At 43.7% G+C, this 27,697-nt stretch overlaps 2 protein-coding genes across 5 annotated transcripts in view; one reads left to right on the forward strand and one right to left on the reverse strand.

Annotated features, from left to right (window-relative positions):
- The first annotated feature begins 508 nt into the window (after window positions 1-508).
- On the forward strand, window positions 509-7,880 carry MRPL19 (mitochondrial ribosomal protein L19). Its single transcript, XM_006267193.4, has 6 exons — window positions 509-611; window positions 929-1,034; window positions 2,400-2,518; window positions 3,776-3,910; window positions 5,596-5,777; window positions 7,536-7,880. Exons 1-6 carry the CDS (start codon window positions 560-562, stop codon window positions 7,749-7,751), a joined length of 810 nt encoding a protein of 269 aa, XP_006267255.2. The 5' UTR covers window positions 509-559; the 3' UTR covers window positions 7,752-7,880.
- A 5,977-nt stretch (window positions 7,881-13,857) lies between these two features.
- GCFC2 (GC-rich sequence DNA-binding factor 2) overlaps window positions 13,858-27,697 on the reverse strand; it is a 48,321-nt gene continuing 34,481 nt past the window's right edge. For 3 of the 4 annotated variants that reach the window (XM_019481259.2, XM_019481251.2, XM_006267190.3), the window contains exons 10-18: window positions 26,234-26,346; window positions 25,184-25,383; window positions 23,530-23,683; window positions 21,918-22,039; window positions 20,878-20,954; window positions 19,438-19,504; window positions 17,735-17,881; window positions 16,037-16,161; window positions 13,858-15,292 (exon numbers count right to left, since the gene is read on the reverse strand). In XM_019481259.2, the coding sequence (XP_019336804.1) occupies window positions 15,178-15,292; window positions 16,037-16,161; window positions 17,735-17,881; window positions 19,438-19,504; window positions 20,878-20,954; window positions 21,918-22,039; window positions 23,530-23,683; window positions 25,184-25,383; window positions 26,234-26,346 (1,120 nt within the window). In that variant the 3' untranslated portion in view covers window positions 13,858-15,177. Of the gene's footprint in view, window positions 15,293-16,036; window positions 16,162-17,734; window positions 17,882-19,437; window positions 19,505-20,877; window positions 20,955-21,917; window positions 22,040-23,529; window positions 23,684-25,183; window positions 25,384-26,233; window positions 26,347-27,697 lie in introns of those variants that run through there. The other variant, XM_019481267.1, reaches the window with a different exon arrangement.

Genomic DNA, 27,697 nt, shown 5'->3' on the forward strand with positions numbered 1-27,697 from the left:
GGCCCCCCTCGACAGACTCAAAGACCACCTGATGGACTCAAGGACCCCTCGACAGGCTCCGGGCCCCCCTCGATGGACTCAAGGTACCCGTGACAGACTCAAGGACCCCTCCATAGACTTGAGGACACATCAATAGACACGAGGACCCCTTGATAGACCCAAGCTCCCCTTGATAGACTCAAAAGGCCCCTCCATAGACTCAGGGGCTTCTTGTTAGACCCAAGGACCCGACAAATCAGCTGCAAGCCCCCTTGACAGGCTCAAGGACCACCCGATGGGCTCCAGGGCCCCTCGGTAGGCGCGAGGTCCCTTGCCAGGCTTCCAGACCCCCAGACAGACGTGAGCACCGGACCCACCGACAGACTGGAGGTCCCTGGCCAGACCCCCCACCTCCTCCATAGACTCGAGGCGCGGGGAGCAGGCGACTTCCCCTCCTGCTGTCAGCGCCCCCGGGGACGCTGCGCTTTCCGCGGTAGTTGGACCCGCCGCGCGCGCCGTAGCCGCCCTCAAGGAGGGGGCGGAGCTACGTGCCGCAGAGGCGGAAGTGAGCGGAGCCAACATGGCAGCCGTCGGCGGAAGGCTCCTGGCGCGGAGCAGCGCCGCAGGATGCAGTAAGAGGCAGCGGCGGCAGTCGTACCTCCTTTCCCCCCGCGGGTGGCAGGCAGCACCCTCAGCACGAGCCCGGAGGGTGGGGGGGGGGGCGCACGTGACTGGTCACGTGGAGGGAGGCAGCGGGTCTCGCTGGGGAGGGAGTGTTCCTAAACGCGCCTGCGCGCTGCTGCCCTGCTGGCCAGCCAATCAGAGCGCCCAGTGCAGGCCCCGCCCCGCGCCGTGCCTTGGAACCTTCCCGCCACGTGGGGCTGGAGGCGTCGAGGGGGGTGGGGGAGGGGCGGTGCTGGGGTGTCACTAAGGCACGTCCCCTCCTCAGGAGGCTTCTGCACCTGCGGCAGCACCAACACGGACCCTCCCGCCACCTTCCAGCCGCCTGCCAAGCCGAGTTTCGTGGACAAGGCCAAGCTGGAGTTGCAGAGGAGGTGGGCGCCGTGACAGCTCTGGAGGACGAGAGGCCGTGGATAGACCTGTAGTGGGGCCGCCCCGATGGGGCTGGGCAAAAAGAGCCGGCGGCGTGCCAACACTGGGACGCGCTCCACGTGGGAAAGTCACTGGGGGCAGGCGGCTAGAAACGTCCGCTCAGCAGTTGTCTGGGAAACCAAACGTTAGGGAAGGGAGCGGGAAACCAAACGGGAAGTATCGCGGTGCCCCTTGATCCGCCAGTGGCGTGCGGACGTTTTGGAGACTGGCCCCGGTTCTGGCCCCCATGCGTCCGAAAGGACACGGGAGAAGTGGAGATGGGCAGCGAGGAAGATCAGTGGTGTGGAGGGGAGGCGGAGGAGGCCAGGCCCACGCAGTTTAGGGAAGAGGTGCTGGAGGGGGGCACGATGAGGGTTTACAAAACGGCGAAGAGGAAGTCGGCAGGGGTTTACTATTTAACGCTAGTAGTGGTGAGTTTAAAACGAACAAAAAGAAGTGGTTTTCACACAGCCTGTAATCCAGGTATGGAAGTCGCTGCCACCAGGCGCTGTGGAAGCTGACAGTTTTTAGACAGGTTCAAAAGGGGTTGGACACGTGCTTAGAGGAAAGGGGCATCAGTAGCTACTGAGCACAGGAGTCAGGGAGACAGCCTCCGAATCAGGACTTCCTCAACCTTAAATGCTGGAGGCTGCAAGTGAGAGAAGAACAAAAAAACAAAAAATCCTGGTCGTACGCAGTTCACTCTTCCGTTCAGCACCTGCTGTCTGCCATGGGGTGACGCAGGAAACGAGGCGAGACAGACCTCTGGTCTGACCCAGTAAATGTCAGTTCTTGTCTTATTATGTTCTTATGCGTCCCAAACTGGTCTGCGGTCAAGTTAACTATATGAGCATGTCTGAAAATGATTACACATGCTGTGTTATTATACAAAATAATGAACACCATTTATGACTACAACAATATAATAAAATTATAGCGCTAAATAAGGATTCATTGGCCAGGTTTTAGCGAAGATGATGCATGATTAAAAAAAAAATAGGCTTAAAATACCGCTCTCCCTTGCATCCATGAAAGCAGTGAGTTGAGAGTCGGAATATGTAGTTGTAAATGTAATTTGAGTGTAGGATGTGCTGTGAGCTTTAATGAATGTGCACGAATTTTCAGAACATGACAAGGAGGCAGCGTTCTGGGAGTCAGGACTTCTAGGTTCTGGCTTTGCCACTGACCTTGTGCTTGACCTTGAGCAAGTAACCGTAAAATGGGGCTGATGACTACTAGTTGCAAGTCCCAGCACAGTTATGAAGAGGGCACAGATGTTTTCTTTGGCTTATTGTTATACTCATTAATGTTCTGATTTTTCCCCACAGGTTCTTGAGCCCTGAATTTATCCCACCGAGACAAAGAACATCGCCTTTTAAATTCTACATAGAGAGACTGGACATGATCCAGAGGAGGAAAGTAATTAACATTCCAGAGTTCTACGTGGGTCAGTAACAGCGCTGCGATTGTAATGCTGTTGTTCTAGTGTTAAGCACACTTTTTTCCTCCAAAAGAACTATAAGGATTATATTCAACTTATACCCAGGGTCAACCTGTAATCAGGAGCCCTACAGTCTTGACTTGAGTATTCACAGTACATTTATCTATGCAGCAATAACATTGACTTGCGCAGTCTTTTCAAAGGCAAGAATTCTTTAGGGTGGTGTCTTTTACTGGACCAACTATGTAGCTGGGATTAAGTTAGCCAAGCTTTTGACAGACTACAGTTGGTCCAGTAGAAGATATCACTCTAAGAAATCCTTGCCTCTCACTTGATCTGTGGATCAGCAGGGGTACAACATCACTCTTGCACTACCATATTTTTTCATTAATCTTTTTTTTAAATATTTTTGGTGCATTTAACCTTTTGGGTCTTGGTCTTTTCTCCAGCATTGGAGACTGTGGTAATAAAATATAGATCATGTTTCTTTGCAGACCTTGATGTGTAGCTATTGTAGGCTGCCAAAATCATGGGACACTGCAGAATGTGTGGTTTGTAGATACATTCCTATTCAGGGGCAATGCGTAGGGAGTGCATGTATACCCCCTGAGCGTGGCGGTTCACCTCCTACAAAAAGACAGTGTTGGCAGCGCTTGCGGGGAGTCACCTCTTGCCCTCCCACCGACACTGCCGCTGGCACCTGCGGGTAGTCAGCAATCCCCACTGGCTGCCGCTGCCAGCAGTGTCTGCAGGTGGTCGCCAACCCCTGGCCAGCACTCATCACCCCCCCCCCCCCCCCCCCCCCACCGCCGACAGCGCCTACAGCATCTGCAGGAGCTCCTGCTTGCCGCCACCATGCCCCATCCAGCTGCCGGAGGCACGTGTCATTCATGTTCATATTTCCATTTAACAAAAAAGGAATGCGGATATTCTCTATGCATTGCTTCCAGCCTTAGTACTGGAACAGGCAGCTTGTGTGTGAAGCCTAATAAGTGAAAGTAGACTAATCTACCTGTGTTTTCCAAGTTGAATAGATTAAAATAACAATAGCCTGCAATAATTATGTGACGTTAAAGGCAGGGAAACTTTAAAGAGACATGGCCAAGTTAACTGTATCTTGTCTGCCAGTGTATATGTTTTTTGTTAATTCAATGTGTCTTGCAGTTTCTGTAGAACCTTAACTTGCGGCTAGATGTAATCATTTTGGACGTTTTCCTCATGCTTCAGTGCCTAGTTTCTTAATTAGCTTCTCCTTTCTGGCAGGAAGTATACTGTCCGTTACCACCGCAGATCCGTATGCCCATGGCAAAACCAGCCGTTTTGTAGGAATTTGCATTCAGAGAGGAGGAAGCGGACTTGGTGGTACCTTTGTACTTCGGAATGTTATAGACGGGCAAGGTAGGTTTTCATACACCTCCCATTATTATGGGGGAGAGAGGAAGTGGAGAAGGTATGGCACCTAAGCTGTACAGAAAATAATGTAATGCTTTTGAAATATTATCAGATTAAAAGAGACATATCAGCTGATACATACGCAAGTATGCTGTAGAAACAAGGCAGGCTGCATAATGCAGTAAGAGCTTGTTGTATGGAATATTTCAAAGCTTGAAGCCACACGGAAATCTGGCATATCTGGATCATTTCTGTTTCATTATTGGTCAGCAATACTATACCTGTTCGTTTTGCAGCAGGCCTGGATTTAAAAATTGACACAACAACAATTTTAAAAAACCTTATAATAGTGTGCTTGTGCCAGGCACCGCACAGACAGAACATAAGATAGTAGTCTGTGTCCTGTAGAGTTTAATCTTGATTCTGAGCTTGCATAGTCTCCTGATTGGTATATTTTAAAGTCATCGTAGGGCAGGTTTAGTATTTAAATGGAAGCATTACAAGAGAAAAAGCAGAAATGACCGTACACATGGCTACCAGCATTGTGATCAACATACATCGGGTGAGTAAAATCCAGTCTTTAGTTTCCTTGTAGATTCCACTAAAAACTATTTTTATCTCAACCTAGTGCAGACCTCAGAGTACTGTATATGCATTTTTAGCACTTTTTACAAGTCCTGTATTTTAAAGCAGATGCAGAATGCAGCTTATCACTGCTGTGTGTAATAAGCAAAACACTGCCCTGGAATAACATAAGGATATGAAACATCAAGGATAACAAATTGCATTATATCAAACTAACCAAGTTAGGTTAGTTAACAGGAAAAAGATCTGGAAGTCATTGTGGGCAATTCATTGGAAACATCTGCTCAGTGCTCAGCAGCCATCAAAAAGGCAAACAAAATGTTAGGGATTATTAAGAAAGGGAATTGTAAACAAAATGGAAAGCCCCTTGATAAATCTGTGGTGTTTCCACACCTTGAATGCTCTGCCCAGTTCTGGTCCCCACACCTCAGAAAAGACAGGAGAACTAGAAAAGGTTCTGAGAAGGGCAACAAGGATGTCCATCTCTGGATGGAGGGGCCTTCGTATGAGGAAACACTGAAGAGGCTAGGCCTGTTCAGTTTAGAAAAGATGCTTGAGGGAGGACATGAGGGTTTACAGAACACGGAATGGCAAAAAGAAAGTCAGTAGAGATTTATTATTTGCCCTTTGTCACAAGGTAAGAACAAAGGGTTACAAAATGAAGCTAGTAGGTAGTCAGATCAACACTAACAAAAGGAAGTTCTTTTTCATGTAGTGTGTCATTAGTGTGGAACTCGTTGCCACTTGTTGTGGAAGCTGACAGTTTAGCCAGATCCTAAATGGGATTGGACAGATTCCTGGAGGAAAGAGGCATCAGTAACTTTTGAGTGTGGGAGTTAGGGAGACAGCCTCTTAATCAGAACTTCCTAGACCTTAAATGCTGGAGGCTGCAAGTGAGAGAGGAATAGTGGACAAAACCCTGGTCATACCCAGTTCACTTTCCTTTTTAGCAATCACTCTCTGCCACTGTGACAGTATGCCAGTGGCAAGATGGACCTATGGTCTGACCCAGGAAATGTCCATTCTTATGTTCTACACACAAACCTAATGCTTTAGGGATTCCAGATTCTCTGTAAATGAAGTAAATAATTCTGTCTTCTTTTAAGGTATTGAGATTTGCTATGAATTGTATAACCCTCGAATCCAGGAGATCCAGGTTCTGAAGTTGGAGAAGAGGCTGGATGACAACCTGATGTATTTACGGGACGCTCTTCCTCAATACAGTACTTTTGATGTGAATATGAAGCCTGTGCATCTTCTAGCTTATGAGGATGTTCCTGTAAACACGGTAGGAGTTTACTGTGACTAACTTTGTGGGGTAAAGGAGGATGATTTGAAGGATTGTAATAAAACAAGTGGTGCTCAACCTTTTGGTCCTGCAGGCCAGATCAGGTATCATGCTGTCTCTGTCCAGCCCCAAATGCTCAGGTCGGATCCCTCATGTCCTTAGCTGGCCCCAGCACACCAGGATTGGGCCCTGTGCTATCCCTGCATGCCAGAATCGAGCCCTGGAGTCTCAAGTGCAAGTATGAGGCCCTGTACCACCCTGTGTATCTGATCCAGCATGCTGGGCCACACTATCCAGTCCATAGGGCTCCCAATAATCTCATCACTCCCCTGCTACCAAAAGCTGTGGAGAGCATCACGGGCTGGATAACATAGTGCCAGGAGCCAGGTCTGGCATGCAGGCCAAAGTTTAGCACCACTGAAATAAACTATTTGTATCTAGTCTGCAGGTTTGAATCCAGACAGGTAAGAACGTTGAACAGTCACCAGGTGTCCCATGTAAAATGTGTTTGCTTTTATTCCATAGGTATAATGAACTAACATCCACAATGCACCTGAAATATCTGTACACCTTGTTAGCTGTTTTAGTACAGACCAAGGTTTGATGGGCCTGGAACATGCAATTTCTTGTAGAGATGGTCATCTGTCTTCAATGTTAAGGCACATATGGGGGGTTTTGCAGTGAAGTCTTTGCCTACGTTTTACCTGTTCTTTAGATAGGACTTAAATGTCAGGCTAGAGCCATTTGTGAATATTAACTGGTCTCTTTATGAGAGTATTTTGGTATATACACTTAAATGAGGTAGAAGGTTAGTGGCAAAAGCACAACATAGGTTAAGGTATAAATTCAGTAAATGTAGAGATTTTTCTTTGTAAAAGACTTAACATTAGCTGTCTGCCACCTTCTTTGCTACCTCAGGAAGAATGTTAGACTTTATCGGGCATGTATAGGCCTGCAGCGTCTGTGATGTGCTACATACAGTCTTTTCAATCTGAAGGTTGTAATTCATTTTATATCGACTCTTAAGTTCTAGTTCTAATGATTATCACTGTGGCCTGGGTATTTCCACATGTAATGTGTTGCCTTGTGCAGAAGTTGAGGTTCCTCTTTGACAGACTAAAGAGGAAAACTAGAAAAGAGTGGGTGTCAGGAAAGGCTAGGAGGATGAAAATGAACATGTGCCTCCTTGAGCAGATGATGGAGGGGAGGGTCAGAGAAGATCCAGTAGTGGTCTGATGAGTGAGTGAATACTTTAGAGTAGGAGTTCTTGACCATTTTAGACTCTCACCCTCAGAAAATGCCAGCTCCTAGGCATCACTTGGTTTTTTGACAATAGAAAAATACTAGAGCAATTTTTTTGTTGCCAAGAACTCGGAAAGACGCAACAGGTCAGAAAGTTTTTAACACTCTTGGTTCCTATTTGAAATCTCTGGGTTTATGTTGCGAATCGTGTTTGCACACATCACAGTACTAACATCATGTGGTACCCTGCTACACCCTTGAAAGGATCTCCAGGCACCCCTGCAGCAGTCTGGGTGGGAATCACTACTTTAGAAAGAGAGAAAATATTTTAAGTGGTTATTGTACCAGAGTAGGGACCAAAAGCTCTGCTTCTTTTTCTTCTTTTCTTTTAAAAAAAAATTAAATTGTTAAAGTAGCACATGCTTTCCAGTTTAATTAGTCAAGAGGAAATATACCTAGCACAAAACCAGTCAGACTTTGTATTTCACATATACTTCATTTTGTTTCCAATCCTAGCAAAAAGTCGTAATGAAGCCTAAGCCCTGGTCAAAACGGTGGGAACGACCAAAATTCAACATTCAAGGAATCAAGTTTGACCTATCTGAAGAAGAAATGAAAGAAGCCAAAAAATGGAACAAGCCCTGGGTACCATTTGACATGTTGCGAGAGTATGACACTTCAAAACTAGAGAAGGAAATATGGGAAGAAGTGCATGAAGGGCTGAAAAAATAATCCAATTCTTTAGATGGTGGAGACCTGTTATGGAAATGAGGCCCTGCCTTTGAGGCTAATACATAGTTCCATAGTTGTATATAATATATACATAGAAACTAAAATAAAGGTGATCTTTTCAGAGAGTAATACTTTGTGTGTGAATGAAACAATTATATCCATTCGGGGGTGGAGGGAGGTGTCAGAAGTGTAATTATCATATCCATTCTTCTCCAGAAGTCTTGCCTGGCTTCAGGGCATTATTTTTACACTTTTCTTCCCCCTTCATCACATGACTCATTTGATAATAGGCCCCAAACAGCTCATTTGACGACAGGTCTTTAATAGTTACTCCAAAGACTATGATTTCTTCTGGCCATTTAACTGTCTCAGCTAAGAAACTACTTCCTTATGTGGCCACTGTATTTCCAGCTTCTATGAAAAAGGCAGTTTGAGAACCGCTGCCTTAGACTAATCCTGCCGCATCACTCACAGACTGATTTAGACGAATAAGACATAAACAGGGCTTTCAAAGTGATGTATGCATAACACCAGTGGTATGGAGACAGCCTGAGCGGTACACGGAAGGCCGGGTGGAGGGGTGCATACAGACACCCAGCCACAGCCTGCTGCAGGCAGCCAGGAACAGCCCAGAAAGCACATGGTGTTGTGCACAGCTCCCAAGGCAACAGCAGTGGGGCACAGAGCCCAGCTTGCAGCAGCAGCCTGCCTCATCCCTGTGCACAAATCCAGGGGCAGGTGCCCTCCATGCCTACCCTGGGGTGCACACAGTGGTGGGATTCTCCCCATGCCCCTAGAAAGGCCCAGGTTGCCCTGGGAAGAACCTGGGCAGCAGAAGCAGCCATGTCCTGTGCTGGCCCTGCTGGGGGAATGGAGTCAGCCAGCCCAAGGGGAGAAAACCCCCAGGGAGCAGCAGGCTGCCCACTGAGCTCTGCACCCTGCTGCCGTGCTTTGCCTCCTGCCACGAGGCAGGCAGGGACGTGGTACATTCAAGCCCTTGGGAAGGTGGGGGCGGGCAGGAAGCAGGGGCTGCTGTGGGGCTCCACATGCTTGGGCCATGGCAGGTGGGGGTGCCCAACTGCACCCAAGGTGGGGCCTGGGCCGACCTGCACAGCTCCTCAGGGATAGGCTGCAGCTACCCTGCCCATGGGGGAACACTGCCTGGCCAAGGCAGGATGCCAGGCTCCGGGGGGGGAGGAGGAAAAGGGCTAACGTGGTCCCCCATTTTCAAAAAGGGGAGGAAGGAGGGCCCGGGCAACTATAGGCCGGTCAGTCTCACCTCCATCCTTGGTAAAGTCTTTGAAAAAATTATCAAGGCTCACATTTGCGAGAGCCCAGCAGGGCAAATTATGCTGAGGGGAAACCAGCACAGGTTTGTGGCGGGCAGATCGTGCCTGACCAATCTAGTCTCTTTCTATGACCAGGTTACGAAACGCCTGGACACAGGAGGAGGGGTGGATGTCGTATACTTAGACTTCAGGAAGGCCTTCGATACGGTATCCCACCCCATACTGGTGAACAAGTTAAGAGGCTGTGATGTGGATGACTACACAGTCCGGTGGGTGGCAAATTGGCTGGAGGGTCGCACCCAGAGAGTCGTGGTGGATGGGTCGGTCTCAACCTGGAAGGGTGTGGGCAGTGGGGTCCCGCAGGGCTCGGTCCTTGGACCAATACTCTTTAATGTCTTCATCAGTGACTTGGATGAGGGAGTGAAATGTACTCTGTCCAAGTTTGCAGATGACACAAAGCTATGGGGAGAAGTGGACACGCCGGAGGGCAGGGAACAGCTGCAGGCAGACCTGGATAGGTTGGACAAGTGGGCAGAAAACAACAGGATGCAGTTCAACAAGGAGAAATGCAAAGCGCTGCACCTAGGGAGGAAAAATGTCCAGCACACCTACAGCCTAGGAAATGACCTGCTGGGTGGCACAGAAGTGGAAAGGGATCTCGAAGTCCTAGTGGACTCCAAGATGAACATGAGTCGGCAGTGTGACGAAGCCATCAGAAAAGCCAATGGCACTTTATCGTGCATCAGCAGATGCATGACAAATAGGTCCAAGGAGGTGATACTTCCCCTCTATCGGGCGCTGGTCAGACCGCAGTTGGAGTACTGCATGCAACTCTGGGTGCCGCACTTCAAGAGGGATGCGGATAACCTGGAGAGGGTCCAGAGAAGGGCCACTCGTATGGTCAAGGGCCTGCAGACCAAGCCCTACGAGGAGAGACTAGAGAAACTGGACCTTTTCAGCCTCCACAAGAGAAGGTTGAGAGGCGACCTTGTGGCTGCCTATAAGTTCATCACGGGGGCACAGAAGGTAATTGGTGAGGTTTTATTCACCAAGGCACCCCCGGGGGTTACAAGAAACAATGGCCACAAGCTAGCAGAGAGCAGATTTAGACTGGACATTAGGAAGAACTTCTTCACAGTTCGAGTGGCCAAGGTCTGGAACGGGCTCCCAAGGGAGGTGGTGCTCTCCCCTACCCTGGGGGTCTTCAAGAGGAGGTTAGATAGGCATCTAGCTGGGGTCATCTAGACCCAGCACTCTTTCCTGCCTATGCGGGGGGTCGGACTTGATGATCTATTGAGGTCCCTTCTGGCCCTAACATCTATGAATCTATGAATCTATGAAGAAAAAAAGCAACATTTATGATTATTAACTATATTAATATTCAGTGCACCCTGCCATGTACCCCCTGCCCCAGTTTTGTTTTTCTGGTGTGCTGGCACTCTGGCATCTTACAGGGTAGACATTGCGGTGTTTTTGGCACTCCGGCCAAAAACATCTTCTACCACTGGTTTACACTTCTTTTTCTAATTTACAGTTGTTTTATATGGCTACCATAACCGGTAAAACCATGTTTTATGATTACTAAAGGTTTTTATGTTGCTTTAATACATAGTCTGTTACCTATGTATATGAAAAATTTGCTGGTCGCACTTAAGGCTGTATCATTTTAAATTGGTGGAACAAAATCTGTCAGTTTGGGAACCGTTAATCTAAGGAGCTGTGAAATAAGGTTTTTGTAGTGACCCCCAGCAAGCCTAGCTACTTGTCTGCAGGTTGCGTAGTATACCTCCCTGAGGTCTCCAATTATGCTCCAATTGGCAGGTAGGGATTGTCTTTAGAGAATATACTCAAAGATCAAGGAACAAGATATACCTTGTGGGCTCAGTGATCAAGGGACAACTGCTAATTTTAGTTTTGTTGGGCTTTTTTGAAGTGATGTAATGCACAAAATCCCACATAAAAATCAGGCCTTCTGTGCCAGTAAGGCTTGCTTCCACATGACATTCCCATCTGAGCCATTGCATTAGGTCCAGAACAATGAAACTCATGTATTTGAAAACTGGCAACACCCCAGTAATGTCATAAATATTCCTATCACCCCCTCTAACATAGCAAAGCAGAGGAATGCTTCTGCCTCCATGTTGAATATTCATTTCACTGCAAATTTCAGCCTCAGCCTGTGCCTAAACATCTGGCTTACACCAGCATAACCTCTCTCATGCCATAGCAAGGAAAGAGGGGCCTCTTGCTAGACTGCTCTCAAAATAAATCAGAGCACCCTACTGCAGTCATCCCCTTTCCATCCTTGGCATCCTGTACCTACTGATAGTAGGTGACATGACCCAGCTGTCAGTGATGGAACATGTCTAACATAGTCCACTGTTGATAGTAGGCAACGTCTAGAATCAACGCTTCATGTAGTCTGTGTTAAGGGGGAAATGTTACTTTGAAGTTTCATAAGCTCATTCAGTCCAAAATAAAGCGTCTAAGATTCTTCCATTAGTGATGTTTATCTCCTTTATAAAGGTCTGTAAGATCTGCTGAAAAACACTCTGTAAGGACACGGTACTGATTTGTGGAAGAGAATGAGGTCCTGTAAATGGAGGGGCTTAACTTTAACAGCAGCTATTTTACCTTGTACTCCAGCCTTCAGAATATGGTTGAGATGTGTGATACCCATATCTGCAGTTTTGCTGACAGTACAGAAACAAAGTACAAAGTTGACAAAAGAGAAACCCAAGTGTTCTGACTGCATGGTTGCTACTGAGCTGCCGAAACAGGGAAACATGGTTTCACAACATTGTCAAAGCAATGAAACACCTGTACTGGCAAACCACAAAGAGCAGCTCGAGGGAGGAAGCTGCAATCCTGGGAAGTAAGCTGCAATCTGCAAACTTGTCTCCAGGAGCCTAACCTGAGAAGATCAGAGGTGAAAAGGGTATCTCACCACAATGCAGTACAAAATAAAGTTAGTTGCAGACCACACTAGTCACAAAACATTCCAGCGTTTAGCCAATCACAGTAAAGGTTAATCCAAATTTGGTCCTAAATTCCGCTTCGATGTGAAGAAATTTGAGCCAAAATTTGAGCAAGGTGTGCAGATCTTAGGGTTCTCATAGAAGTGTACTGCTGGGGGAACAGATGATTTAGAAGCTTTGTGGGTAGTGTACGACCAACGGCTTAGCTGATCTCCTCCACGCATCTTCTTTAAAGGTGTCTTTAGAAACTGCGCATAAGAAGTAACAAGGCTTGAGCGTGCTGTATTAGATTTTGTGAGTATACTCTGTTTATTCCCTTTGTCTTAAATAAACAAAAGCTTGCTTCAAAGATCTGCGTGTCTATCTCAAAATAAGTTATACCGCTCGACCCATTACGGGTACGACAAGATGATATCAGGTTTTTGTATACAGGCAACCCCTGCTTAACGCTGTTTTGCTTAGCGCTATTTCGCTATAACACTCATTTTAAATTGATACCTGATTCCACTTAGCGCTCAGTGAGTTTCATTATAACACTCGCGGTTGCTGTCCTGGGTTATTTAAAACACTTGCAGTTGCCATCTTGGGTCATCAAAAACTTTTGGTTTCACTTAACTCTCGTTTCATTTAACATTCGTTTTTTCAGGAACCAATTAAGAGCGATAAGCGGGGGTTGCCTGTAACAAGAAACTCACCTTTGTGGAAGTGCCACGGTGTTGGCTCAGAAGCAGGAGATTTAGGAGTCTGCACTAAGGTGAAGCAGGATTTATTTGGTAATAGTTTATTGGACCAACTGTAGAGTTGGGAAAGATTTTAGACTAACTAGGGCACAAAATGCCCTTCCTCAAGTCACTTGTTTTAACATCTCTCCCAAGAATAGATACCAAAACATGCCAAACAAATCCTGTTCCTGGCATATTCCCTGGATTCTCATGACTACAAGAATGTTGCCTCTAGGCTTTTGTTTCAGCAGGAAATGCATCAAGTAAAAACTTAATATATTTTGAATTGCAAAACTCCCAGTGAAAATGGTCCTTTAAAATATGTAAGTACACTTCAGTTAGGAAGTTCCCACAGCACTCTGGAAGCACAGGTGCTTATCACATTAGCCAGACTTCACTGGGAGGTGAAAAAGTGCAACTGTTTAACAACTCAGTATTAATGCAAGACAATTTAGAACAGAAACAGACTCTGGAGAAGACCAGCGTATGCAAAATGCAATTACACAAATTAGACCTTTTCCTGGCCATCACCATAAATACTCCTTACTTTTATAGTAGTGTGACTATGTCTTTGACCCTAAATAGTAACTACTTTAAAGCACTGGGAACACCAATAGATCAACGCTGCTAAGAGGGAATATTACCTTTAATTAAACCTGCAGGACTATGTCAGGAGCAAGGCTTTAATGAACTGGCTCCTGTACAGGTCAACACTGCTCCTTTCCTGAAGTTGCCTGTTTTACTTAAAGCAAAGCAAGTCTGACACATAGAAAGGGGAGGTAGGACAAATTAACTAGATCACCACCAGTTCTGGGTGCCCAAACATTTTAATTGGAAGAAAATCTACCAACTGCTGGGCAACCTCATCTTCATGAGTAAGTGGATCCCGTGTAGTCATCACAACAGAAGGGTATTGCTTTCTACAAGGGCAGAAGCATATATAGAGAGAGCATTGTTGCAATCGGCTGCTTCATCACATCAAACAACAAAATAAGAGAATGCCCAGAATTGATATAAACTTTAACAATAAATGGGAAACTAAATGCAAACCTGTTTTATTTTACAAACAAGCCCATTTGTAATGAGTCTAAGCAATAAAAATCAAAAGCGCCTAAAGTTACTTACCATTAAATATTTATTTTGCAAAAAATAAATTCATACACAGTTTAAAATGAAATATAAAACTGGTCACGGAACAAAGATCTACAAGAGTTAAGTTCTAGCCTCCACTGTAACAAAAATATATCTGTATGTTAAACAACGTTTGAGAAAATACAGGTACAAATGATTTTGTATCCAAATGTGTGCTGCCCTCTAGATTTCTATGACAAATTCTTTCTGTTCCACTGCACAGTGACCCTTATTACATACATAAAAACCTCACTACAAAAATATACACAAACGATCTAAGAATTGTCTGATAAAAGGTGTGTGAGCACATTTCAATGGGAAGCAAAATAATAATTGCAACGGGAGATGCCAGTTCCCAGGGAATAATTGAGGAGATGTGAAGATGCTGCCAGCCCATGTAATTCATACATCTCACTGTCTACCACTAAAGTCTGTACAATTATTAAGTCTGACAAAACACAAACTTGCAGATCCCAGGCCCACACACCTTGAGAAAAAAATCCACATCAGCCTCTGAAGTAACGTTACAACATGCAGTAGATGGCGTTCTTACAATGATGTTGCAGTGTTTTGTTTCTATGCCCAGTGTAATGCACGTTGCCCATCCCTGGCTATCTCTGTGCTGTTCCTAAATATTGTACAGCTGGAGCCCTTCAAAGTCTATACCGATGTAGCTCAAATCACTGAAACCATGACAGATGTCCAGGAAGGGGAACCTGGTAATCTCCCCAAGACAGACTGATATTAAACAATACTGTTATTCCATTCAAAACTGAACATACTAGTCAAAGCTATTTTCTTATAACATGGTTTTCATGATAAATTTTTTCAAACACTTTCACTATCATTTAAATAAATCTTCCCAAAAGAATAAAGTATTTCCACATCTTTGGTAGGGGCTGCCTAAAACATGGCTCCAGTCTGGCAACCAGTTGTCTGACATAAATCCAAAAACATAAGGAAATTCCAGGCATTTGATTATCAGTTTATCGCCAGCCAGTCTGTCCTCAAACAGTGCAACTTGTGCTGGACTTGGTCCTGCTTTCTTTGTGCAATAAGTTTTCCTGCTAACTTGGGTGAGAATTTTGGATATGGAAAGAGTGCATATTTGAGCCAATTATTAGCAAGACCACGAGGTCCCTGAAATATCTAAATCAACAGAGCAGATGTAAAGATTAAGGGGTTGCCCCAATTCTTTAGTTTACATATATTCTCTATGATATAGTCAACCAGAACCATTGATGGAATATTAGCATGGTGAGCTGCGGCATTTTAAATGTTGTATTCCAGTCCAATTGCTGCATTTCTACTTTCCAATCATGGATTTCAGGTGTTCTAGTTTGTATTCCTCAATGAAGTCCTCCACAAGATGCAATGCATTAATTTTCACCAACAGAAGAATCACATCTCTTGTTTCATCACTGATAAAAAAAAATGTAACATTCAAGTATATTACCTCTTCTGTATACGTTTAGCTTATATATTTTTTTAAATCTAGATAAACTGTACTGCATGATGGAAATGAACCTGGGCTGTGATGACAGACTAAGATGTCCACATACAATTTAGATATTCAGAATCTTGGCCATCAAAGACTAGACAAGAACACCCCAAATGCATATCTCCCATTTTGTTATGGAATTATATGTTGTTATATTCATGTTTTATGAGGTTAAACTAATTGGACAACTGATTTGCTCATAAAAACAAGCCTCAACAAGACAGCTTACAGTACAAGTAATATACTGCTTGAATTTTGAGCAACACAGCAGCTCTCGACACCTACAGCAACAATACGATAGGACAATTTTCCCAATTCTCTAGAAACACAATCAGTAGTGTTATAAGAATGAGTTCATGTAGAATTGACAACACATCTGTGCACTGATACCAAAAGTCTTGCATATGAAATTACACTGGCCAAGGCTCCTCCTTTAAGAAAAAGAACCCCCCTTTTCTCCATTATTCTGTATGTCAAATAAATTTTAATTTGTTGCTGATTAACAGCTCTGACTCACCTTTCAGTGTAAACGGCTGACAATGCAGTCATACAAAGCCCCTTTAAAGTGCACTATGTCTTTATTTAGGCACAAAGCAGCTAATAAAACCCCCCATCAAAGACAGAATAATTCACAATGCATTCCGAAGAATGCCAGACTGATTACCTGCAGTTACTTCTGTACAGGGTATGCGCAGCTTGCAACAAATGCTGGCTGAAATTCACCAAGTGAGGGAGAGTCGAATCACTCTTGAGGTCTCGGAACCACCTTTCTGGGAAACACGCAACCACCTGTGCAACCAAGAACACGTTTTGCAAAGATCAAACATTTCTTTAACAGCGTTAACTCGCACTCTGCTACCCATGAAAGGTACTTTTGTTTCCTCTTTCCTTGGTTCCACGGTTGTAATTAGTAAGGAGTTCGGTCAGATGTAGAGCCAAGTATCAGCACAATGGACTATAGCTATTCTCGGCATGCACAAGAGCTTTGAGGAATTACAGGCAGGTGTTTGTTCTAAGGACTGTGTGCATCAATGTAAGGAATGTCAGGATGGTACACAAAGTACTAAGAAAGCAGTACACAAAGTACTAGGAAAAGCCTTTCAGCACCTTTTATTTTGCTTCTGTTCTTCATTTGCAAGCATGTATTAAAAGAGACTCCATAAAGACATCTTTTTTCTCTTGACATAAGACACTGTTAGTTATTGTCAGTTTGAACTCCTGACCTTCAGAGCACATTAGCACACACTGGCTTTAAAAAAAAACCCACTTGCTCATATTAATCCCTCAGGTCAGGGAATCAAAATCTACACAGCTGAAAGAGGCTCTCATCCTTTTCTCCATCAGCGCCAAAGGATTAACAGATATGACATTTTGTTGCTAAAGGAAGAAACCCTCTAGCGATTAAACAACTTACATTAATTATAGCATTAGGAAAATGCCTATTCTGGAGCCAAAAGCTAAATTGCCATTCTCCTTTTAAGAAAGAGTTTATTCTACTCTCCAGTGGTTACCACTTGGAAACAAGAAACAGAATTTCCCCTTCTCCCAGCTATGGCAAGCTCTAACTCTGGAGTAGGACATCAAACATTGGCATTTTCAATTTGTAATGACTGAATGCAGCTTTGTTTGACCGATCTTTCCTACATGCACTCTCACAGCCTGCTTCAGCCAGAAAGGGTACAAGCCCTGTAAATTGCAAGTCCGACCCAGACTCCAGTGAAGTCAATAGAAGTCCTTTGATTTCTTCAATGGGCTCTAAAACAAGTCTTAAGATGACGTTGATTAAATGGTTAATTACCCGGGGAGCTACAGCCAGCAAAAATGACTCTTTTTTTAGTGAATCACACCAATATAAGAATTTACATTTTTTCAGAAGGATATTTACAGTGAAATGTAGGCCCCCTTGAAATCAATGGTGAAGTAATCTTTAAGGTAAAAGGAGACAGTTTTTCACCCAAAGGCATTTTCCTTTGGACTGCAGAATTTTCCAAGTAGAGTTGCCAACTGACTCTGACTGAAGCTATTCCGGGAGGTTTTTTTTCCCCAAAGTGACGTAATGTCATTAATTGTACTGTTCAACCCATTCACAATATCACTCTCCCAGATTGCTTTCAATAGTCACTGAGAGATCGATGCCAATTCCGGTAGACTCCCAGACAACCTGGGAGGGTTGGCAACTCTATTTCCAAGGCAGGCCAATTTATGGTCCGAACATATCAGCTGTGCCTTTCTAAAGCTATCAACAGCTTTTAGTGTTATCTTTAAAACTATAAAAGCTGAATGGTTTGTTATTTATCTTATCTTCAGACACCATTGCCTTCATCATAAACTATACAAATTTTTTACTACATATAATTTTTACCTTGTTACATTTTTCTATATTATCTGGTCCAGATGGTGCATTAAGGAGTATTAAAAGAAGGTAACGATTCAGCAGCTTGCTTAGTCCAAGTTCATGTAGAGTCTCTTCTGGTACAATCCCATCCCAAAGAAGAATATTACATAGTAACTAAAATGATCAAGAAGTGTAGAATCAGCACAGACAGTGGAAGGTGGTAATTTGAAATACAAAACTATGATGTAGATTTTTATAAATGTTTATGAGAGAAGACCTCTGAACACACGTGGTTTCGAATTTTCCTTACAGATGCTCTCAACTCAGCCTTTTCCAAATTAAAAAAAAAAATGCTGCTGTGTTAATTTGGAAACACAGCCACTGAATTGCATGCTGACATCAGTGCCGGCATCTATGGTATGGAGACCTTGAACTGCATGCTGACATCTGTGTGAGCATCTGTGGTATGGAGACGCTGCAATCACTTAAGTGATTCTTAACCAGGGACTGCGGCATCCTGAGGCACTGAAGCATCCCTGTAAGGATGCTATGCTTCCTGGCCACTGTGGAAGGAGGTAAAGTGCTCCTCCCCACATCTAATACCTTGTGCCTGTTTCAGCCCCTCATGGACAAGTGGTGCTTGCAGCTGCTCCTAAGAACTGCCACTGTTGCCCTCCCCTGCCCTCTGAAAGTTCCCTGGCCAGCCACCCCACGGTCTGAGCAGCATGCTCTGCTGTGGGCAGACAGACTGATGGGCAGAAGCAGAGCTGCAGATCAACAGTTTTCAGTCCAGCTTATCCCCCCAGCCCCCAAGCTCCTCCTAGAGCCAGTAGAAGGAGCCATGGGTGCAGATGGCTCCAGTCATGGTGGTGTGAGACCTGGAGGAGAAGCCTTGGCTGCCCTTGCTCCCTCAAGTACAGACCAGGGGCAGGGAGAAGGTAGATGGTAGAAAGAGGACACCAGCTAGATCAATGGTTCTCAAGTTTTTCAGCCTCAAGGCTCCCTCCAGAATTTCCCTGAATTTAGTTTCTAGCTTAGTAATTCTCACCCAGGGCGCTGCTGAAGTCAGAAAAGTTCTGAAGGGGTGGCTGAAGCTAACAAGCTTGACAGTCACCGAGTTAAGCACAACTTGGAAACACAAACGCACAATATAAAGACCACCAGACCTTGTTGGTCCTCATAAGTAGGCTTTCGAAGTGAATTGTGGGAGAGGAATTATGCAGGGTAAGAACAGTTGGCCAGCTGAGAGGGAGACTTGCCATTTGGGGCAATGCATAGATAAACACAGTAAGTACATGGCACATTCTTAAACAAGTCTTTCTAGGCTTCATAAGGCACATATTCCTCAAGAGGGTGCACCATCTGTTCCAGTGCAACCTTGGATCCCTTGAGTGTGTTTTAACATTGACAGTGCCCTCATCCTCCTGCATTACCTATGGCAAGTTAGGGTGTTGTGTTGATGTTTTCAGGCGTTGTGCGTGTAGTTTTAAGAACAGGTTAGAAAAATACCTGCATATGACAGTTGAGAGAGGGATAATCCTGCCTTGAGCAGGAGGTTGAACTAGATGGCCTCCTCGGTCCCTTCCAGCACTACTTTTCTATGATTCTATGAACACACCAGTCCCTTAGATTTCCGACTTCCCTGATAATATGTTTTGTAGCTGAGATTGAGCACGACTCAATTAAACCCGAATGATTTTTCAACTGGAAATTATGTATATCTTGATTACCTTTACAGCAGACCAAAACTGCCTTTCTTGGAACTTCGAATGTGGTGATAGCCTGTCTTCCACTGTACTGGCCATGGACAAAACAAAAAGGGAATATGTAAAATATTATTATTTATAATAATAATATTTATAAATATTATTTATCTTTTCCATGTGCTCCTGGATGTTAATTTTAGTACACCTTTAGCAATCAATGAAGTTTGCAAAAAGAAAATAGGTCTTTAGCCCACCACAAAAGAGCCTTTTTCAACAGAACAGGTTAAAACTGCCAGGCAGCTTTAGCAATGTATTTCTCCCAACACAGCTCTACTCTAATCATACGTCTTTCCTGGAAAGAGATTTCCTTCATCCCAAACTGAAAAATGCACACAACCTGCTGAAAACCCCAGAAAACAAGCACAAAAAAACAGATTTTTTTCTCCAAAGTAAAAAGTCTCAAGGAAGCCATAATTCATGGAAGTGAAGTGAGGATGAATCACAGGGGAGAGAAAACAGGCATCCTTTTAACGATCACCAACACGTAAAGCTAGATCAGACTGTGGCACCCACATGCAACACTTACTTAGAGGAAATTCCTCTAGTGAACAGGACTGCTCCTGTGTTATGTGGGTTATTGTAGCACTCACTCACATGAGTAAGGGCTACAATAACCTAGTACCTACAATTTCCAAGGTATGCTATTTATAACAAAACTGAAGGTCTACAAAGCCATTGTGCTGTCAATCCTGATGTATGCATGAAAAACCTGAATAGATGCTGTGCTATGAAGCTGAACCACTTTTACATGGGCTGTCTGAAGAAACTGATGAGGATATGATGGCAAGACAAATTCCCAGACACTGAAGTTCTCACGTAGACAGGCTTTCTAAGCATCCACACTGTGTTGATGAAATCACAGATGAGATGGGCAGCCCATGTTACCAGGATGTCAGGAGAGCGACTGCCAAAGAAGATCTTCTATGGCATGCTCAGGGAGGCCAAAAGAAATGTTTCAAGGACTCCCTCAAGTCATCCTTGAAATGCTCCATGCTAAATTGACCCAAAGTCTTGGGAAGATCTTGTTCATGATCATTCCACCTGGCGAAGCCTTATCTCTACTAGAGCTACAGGGTACGAGTACAGGAGAACTGCTGAGGCAGAGCTGAAGTGCAACAGCACAAATGTCGCAACAGCAGCTCATCTGCTATTGATTAAACAACCCAAAGCAGCATCTCTTGCTCAGCATGCCACAGACAGTTCAAAGCACAAACTGGCCTATCAGTCACTCACATACTCACAAAAACCAAACCAAACAGTGATGTCATGCTCATCTTCCAATTCAAAGGACAAACAACAACATTTCAGGAGAGGCTTCTATGCAATTAGCTTCTAATTCATGTCCACACTATGTTAGACTGGCACCTTCCACACAATAAAGTGCTATTACTTTATAGAACTTACCTTTTAGGATACACAGGAATAAAGACATCTTCCTCTATTGATTTTTTCATTCTTGAAACAATTGAGTTCATCAGCTCCTATTAAAAAATGAATTAACAACATACCACTGTCTTCTCACTAGAAAATGTAATACTTCAACTCTCACTTTTAGGATACAATTTAAAGACAGGGTAGGAATAGTATTTCAAAGGTAAAATACTATGGCTGTGAACAGACATACACTGAACCTTTTTCAAAGTGGAAAGAGGGGACTTACCATCCAGGACTGCATGTCAGATGAGCCGCTGTAACTGTTTCATCTGTCTGCTCTATAGCACTGCAAGTTGTAGCTAAACTGCTACAACCTAAACCTGAATGAAACAGGTTTGAAGTTACAGTGGTTAAGCGTTATATTAGTGTAACTTCTGTGTAGAGCACAAGACAGAGGACAAACGAAGCAGTTGCAACAAATCAGCGCTATAATTTTGGAAGTACTTTTACATATGTCCACAACTTTTTGTTTTATAAATTAAAATCTTTCTATAAGGCAGATACTAGTAAAGCTCACACAAGCATACTCTTTTTAAAGGCTTTCTATACTTCTACAGTAGTTTTAAACTACAAAAACTAAGCCCTGAAGCATCCTCAGATATTAACAGTTAAAAGTGTTTAAGGTTCACTGTGTATTGTTCAGAAAGTCAAATGTGAACTAAAAATTCTGGAAAATTCACCTTCATGGAAGAGCAAAAAAGATTAGCCTTATGATTAGCCTTTTGCTAGAAACAGCTGTGACTTTTCCAATAATAGTCAGAGCCTGCTTCTGCCTAAAGCAACAGACATCTCCCACTGACTTAAAAATAGATCTGAATCGCAGAATCTGTGAGCAAAACAAATGTAGCTTAAACCTTTTGCTTGTTACAGATAAGCAACAAAGAAGGTAACCAAAGCCTAACTACTTCAGAATTACAAACTGAATGCAGACAGTGAGAGTAAGAATAGTATGCATGATATAAAATGACTTGAAAATATCAAAGTATTTTCTTGGCTTTAGAAACTTTTACCTGCTTTGTTTTACTGGATTCTTTTCTAGAAAGGGAATAGTCTTCAAAGATTTTTTTGCAGAGTTGTACCAAATTCTCTGTCTGTGAAGTTGACAAAGGATCCCATATATGCGCTATAAAGCCTGAAAATAATATTAATTACATCAGCAACAATGTACAATTCATTATTTGCTTTGAAAACTTAATTTGCATATATGTATCTACCATAAAAAAAAAGAGATTGATGCTATTCCATTCTTCATCTCTGCAAAAAGCACATAGTAGAAATGTTTTGAGGGATAAATTTAAGCATACTACATATATATGTGTGTATACACACATGCACAGGCATGCGTGCGCATACACACAAACACCTCCGCCCCAGACCTACTTGTCTAAGGAATGGGTATATTAAATAGAGATGCATTGCACTTAGGTTGTGCTAACTCCTACAGATAAATAAGTCTACTTTATAAGCTTGCATTTATTTGTCTTTATTTTTTGCAAACAAATACCTTCTCCTACAAAGATGGGGATACAGTGGCATAACACGTTAAGTAAGCCATGGATGCTCCCCCCCCAGCCTGTGGAGCCATGTCATCCAGCCTGTGGGGCTCCCCACAGATCTGAAAATTTGGCAGCAAGGAAGCAATGGCTGCGTTAATTGCTACTCCACTACTGCCAAATTTCTGACCCAGTGGGAAGCTCCACAAGCTGGATAACATGGCCCTCCATGCTAGATTGGTCACACGGAGCTGACTGGGGTTGTGCGGGACCGACCTGGACAGTGTGGGGCCCAATCCCAGCATGCATGGCCAGACAGAGGTAGCATGGGGCCCAATCCTGGCATGTGGACTGGCCCTGTGCTGCTCATCTGGCCTGTAGAGTCAAAAGGTTGAGCACCACTACATTCAGCCATTTCCCCACAGCTTCGCCTCACTCCAAACTTTTGCCAAAAGTGATGACCTTTAGTCAACCCAACTGAATGGTTCCCTGATCATTTGGGTTGGAGAGTCAAAGGGGACCAGATATGATCTTATCCATACTGCTACCTTGTGTGCTGCTGGATATAAAAACTAGCATGCTTTAAGCATATTAACCCAGTGAGACACTAGATTCTGGTGGAACTTGATGGACCAGAGGAAGCACTTGCAGATATGCCAGGAATATATTTTTATATCAAGATCACTTATGACCATTTGTAAATTGTCTGGGATCACTACACTCCAATGCATGTGTCTCTACTGCCTCGAGCTAAGAGCCCCAGGCTGAAGACGTTCTTCAGGTTCTGCTGCCCAGTTATTACTAGAGAGGGACAAAATGTCACAGGGAACAGGCCTGGGTCGTAATAATTATGAGCTTTACTTTTATATGAATCCCCCTCCCTTTCTTTTTACATGAAACCTAATATAAAAAAGATTACCTTCCTACTTACAATGTGTTTAACACCACAGACCCATGGATTCATTCTGAACACCCAGAAAATCACTCCTGTCCCTGCCTGCCCCTCCGCCCCCCAAGGACTCAAGCTTTACCATTATTAGTACATAAATAAGACAGTTAAATAGAAAAAGAAAATTCAAATCCGAGTTGCTTCCCTGTATATAACTACATTAGTGCAACCCCAACGTACCTGTAATTTTTGGAAGAATTGTTTTTTCAACGATTGCAGGCAAAACTGTTTGATCGGGGTCGTTCTCTCTCCTTGATTCAGACACATTTTTGGCATCACTAAATTCTACTACATCTCTGAACCATGGCATTTCTTCCAAGTCTGTGAAATTCTCCTAACAAAAAACGGTGAGACGTCAGGACTACTTAAAACAGATGCAACGCATTTCTGTCAAAGCATTTTACTGATCTGTTTCTCAGTGAGAGTTTTCTTTCAGGACGATCAATAAACAACAAATGATTTTTCATTTCACATAGGAAATCTAAGCTGAACCACCGAGCCACAGACAGAAAAGATGCCAGTTTCAAAGGCAGAAGACCCCGGATAGAATCTATTTCACCTTGTGAATGACCAAAGTGCAGTTTCAACAAACTAAGAGGTAGGATCGCCCTCTGGATGCATAGATGCCTTCCTGTTCCTACTACAACGGCACTTATGCCCCTATACGGGATTAATGTAATTGCTCCATCATTTTAGTCAGGTAACTCAAGAGCTGGTCAAGCTGCACTTTGGTGGTCCACTAGGTAAACAGAAAGAGTAGGAATAAAGCTAAGAGTAAAAGACTGGGATTTTCAAAGTGGCCTCAAAGAGTTCAATAAGAAGTAAAGGGTGGGTTTTTTCGGAGAAGCAGATTTGTTCAAATATGAAGATAACACAGTACATCTTTATCGACTTTTAATGTAGACATTACCATGGTATCAAGGAATGATGAGACAGGAGTACAGTACAATCGCACTTCCTTTACTTCTATTTTATTATAATAATATAAGTTAAATAAGGATGCATCATCAAAACTATTTAAGCTTGTAGATTGATTGTCCAATATTTATTGAAACCTGTAAACTTAGACTGAGGCAGACCCATTTGGGAAAAAAATTCTATCTGTAAATCCTTCACTGCCCAGACCCTGGTTTCACTCTCCAAGTACATAGTCTTTGGAAGTTAAACATGAACTGGTATACGTGATCAGAAACCAGTTCAAATCTGAAAAACAACAGAAATTCAGGTCATATAAACTGCTTTCCAAATGGCTGAAACTGGTTTAAGATAAACCTGGATGGATGTAGTATCAGACTTAACTGATTTAGGTTCATTCGGTTTACTGAATTTCTGTCCCAGATACCCTCCGAATTCAAGTGACCTCACAGTCCACCCGCATTGTAGGATGCTTTGCACCTCCCCTGCAAGCCCCTGCTTGCAGGGTGGGTGGGCTAACCTTGGCCTAAGCTGTCTGCTCCAGCTGAGCCAGAAGGTGTGCTCTAGCACCCCCTGGCTTCTGGCCTGGGTGAATACAGGCATGTGTCTGCATTTCCAGAATCAAAAGTGAATGTCTGTTCACTCACTTATTGGTTCAATCTATGTAGTTTAGACTAACCTGCGAAGATTGAATTAAATCAGCCTTGGGCTTTTTGACTGTCTGTACATAGCCCTAATGATGTGCCCCTCCGCTTTCATCTGCTGCAGTGGTGCTGAAGGACAAAGGCAGGTCTCTAAAATATCAAGGACCCAAATCATATAAAGCTTTATAGATCAGAACTGGCACCTTGAGTTGCACATCCATGCAGGTGGAATACTACAGCAGCACTGAAAAATGAAAAATCACTGGGGAACCTACCTCAACAGGATTCCAATTAATTAACTGAAGTCGGATTAGTGGATTTAAGAGTTTAGGCAGACATAAACTAATGTAAGCATCGTAGTAGGAATCAGGAAATTTCTCTCTCCATTGCTGGAATTTTAACAGGATATTTCTGATGTTGCAAAAATCCACTTGCACATCTTCAAAGATTCCCTTACTTTCCTGTAAGATATTATCTGTGGATAATATATTTATAAATGAGGGAAACACCAATCACTCTAGTGATACAAAACATAAAAATTATGCATAGACAGTATTCACAGAGGAGAAATGTGCATGGTACACTGTGTTTCTCACTTCCTCTAATCCATTTCCACTGAAATTTATCATAAAACATTCCCTGAGCTGCTTCTAGCAGCTGTCATTTATATTTTAATTATTTCCCCCCCCAATAGTATTAGAACCTTTCACGGACACGTCTCCCAACAAAGAGCGGTCAATCTTGAATTATATGACAGGTTTAAAATGAAAAATATCTTGAAATAAAGGAAAGGGGAGGTCCCAGTTTTTCAAGGCAGGGCTTACCTTCAAGCTGCACAGTACTCAAGATATCAGATATTAAAACCACAATGTTATATTAGAAGCTCTATAAACGGATTAGTTATCCTTTTCCTCATGGTTATTAGAGGAGCTTGTTTTCACTGTACAGAACCAGTCAGTCCTTATTTTTTTTAAATTAAAGGAGGAAGACACAAAACACACAAAGCTGTGGCATCATTGCAATAATCTGTATAATTCACTCATAGCCTAGCCATATGCAAGTCATTTGGCTATTCCAAACCCACAGAGAAAAAAAAATACAGGAAACTACATCAACATGTGCTTTCCATATCCTTGTCATAAAAAACCCCCTGCTAACTTAGAGTCAGACTTGACTGAGAGTATTTCATCACCATAAGTGCAGGACTATTTAATCAAGTTCAATTTAGGAGTACTCATTCAAAATAAATTTTCTTTTCAAAAGCATTTTATTTAAAAATGTGAAGGGACTTTGTTCTAAGGCATTACATAAAGGTTGTCCCTCACCTTTGTTCTCCTGGAAATCCATCATCTCTCCTGGAGACAGCTCATCGTCACTGGACATGCCCTCATGGTGATCAGATTTCCCAGAACTCTCTCTTGCTTGTCTTCTCAATCTCCTGTATTTTTGTAACAAATTCCCATTAGTGACCCTTCCATGTACCCACATCCAAGAGAAAACTTCTGTGGTGAAAGAACTGCTTTCACAAAAGTGGCAAGAGTTTGCAAAGTAATATAGGCTAAGGTACAGTGTCAACTCCCTTGCTCCCTCTCCTCCCCCACTGCAAGCCAGATCCAGACCATGGGGCTCCCTGTGGGGTGGATCCAAACCCAACTCCAACAGCAGGACAAACTATGGCAGCGTTAACTGCTGAGGGTTCCTGTGTTGGCTCACTGACCTGTACCTGTTGCTTGTCCCACTGCCAGCAAAATATGGCCTCAGTGGGGCTCCACCTCAGAATCTGATGGTGGACCCTGTCCCTGAATGTCAGCTCCATCCAGGAGCCCCCTAAGCCAGATGACATGGCTCCACAGGCCAGATCTTTGACACCCCTGGCCTAAGGATATAAGATCAGCTCTGAGAAATACAGAGGAACAATGGCTATTGGGTAATAATCTAAAGTTAAAAGGGTATACAATGGGTCTGGAAATTCAGATTAAAGAAATCAAGATGTCAGTCACTGGGGACAGATTTTTCTTCTAATTCCTCCATTGTTAGCTTTTACCTCCACATAATGAGACATCACCCACCCCATCTTAAGTACTGAAAATTGTGTTCAGTTGCTTCTTCACTAGACTGCGCTACTTTTATTAGAGCGCTCTGTTGCATTGTGGGTTACGGGGGACTGTAAATGACAGAGCCTGAAAGACCGAGAACTGGAACACCCGAAGGCTGCATCCAGACAAGTGCAGGCGGCATCCAGACACATCTGCAATGCCACATGCTGCAAGTTCAGTTGTTCTCCGCACTGCAAGGGAGCAGCGCAGGGGGTATTTTTGACCCTTGGATGTCCAGAGCTCAGAAAGATGGTGGGGAAAAAAAGCAGAGCAGTGCATTTTGGGGCAGCGTGTGCTGCTCAAAACCAGAGCCTGGCCGGCTGGAACCATATTCTGGGTGGCAGGATCACCGCTGCTGCGGTGTCCAGGAGGCACCCAGGACCCCAGGTAAGGCTGCTGGGGGCAACACAATTTTGGCCCCAGCCTCAACTACTCCACCCGAAGTAAACTGCTGTGCACCAGAGGGCACATGGCACAGGCATTCCCTGGGGACAACTAGGAAACAAGGGAACCAAATGTCCACACACATTCAGACGTGGTCAAAAACTCTTTTGCACAACAGACCAACCTAAACATTTGGAGATGCAGCTGAACCCCAATTCCCAGAATCTGTGTGTCTGCTTCAAGAAAATGTTGAGTGGTTTACATGCAATTGCTTGATCCTATTTATAGCTTAGTTGTTCTAAACATTTA

Source organism: Alligator mississippiensis, chromosome 1 (assembly GCF_030867095.1).
Source record: "Alligator mississippiensis isolate rAllMis1 chromosome 1, rAllMis1, whole genome shotgun sequence".
In the NCBI taxonomy this organism is placed as follows: Eukaryota; Metazoa; Chordata; order Crocodylia; family Alligatoridae; genus Alligator; species Alligator mississippiensis.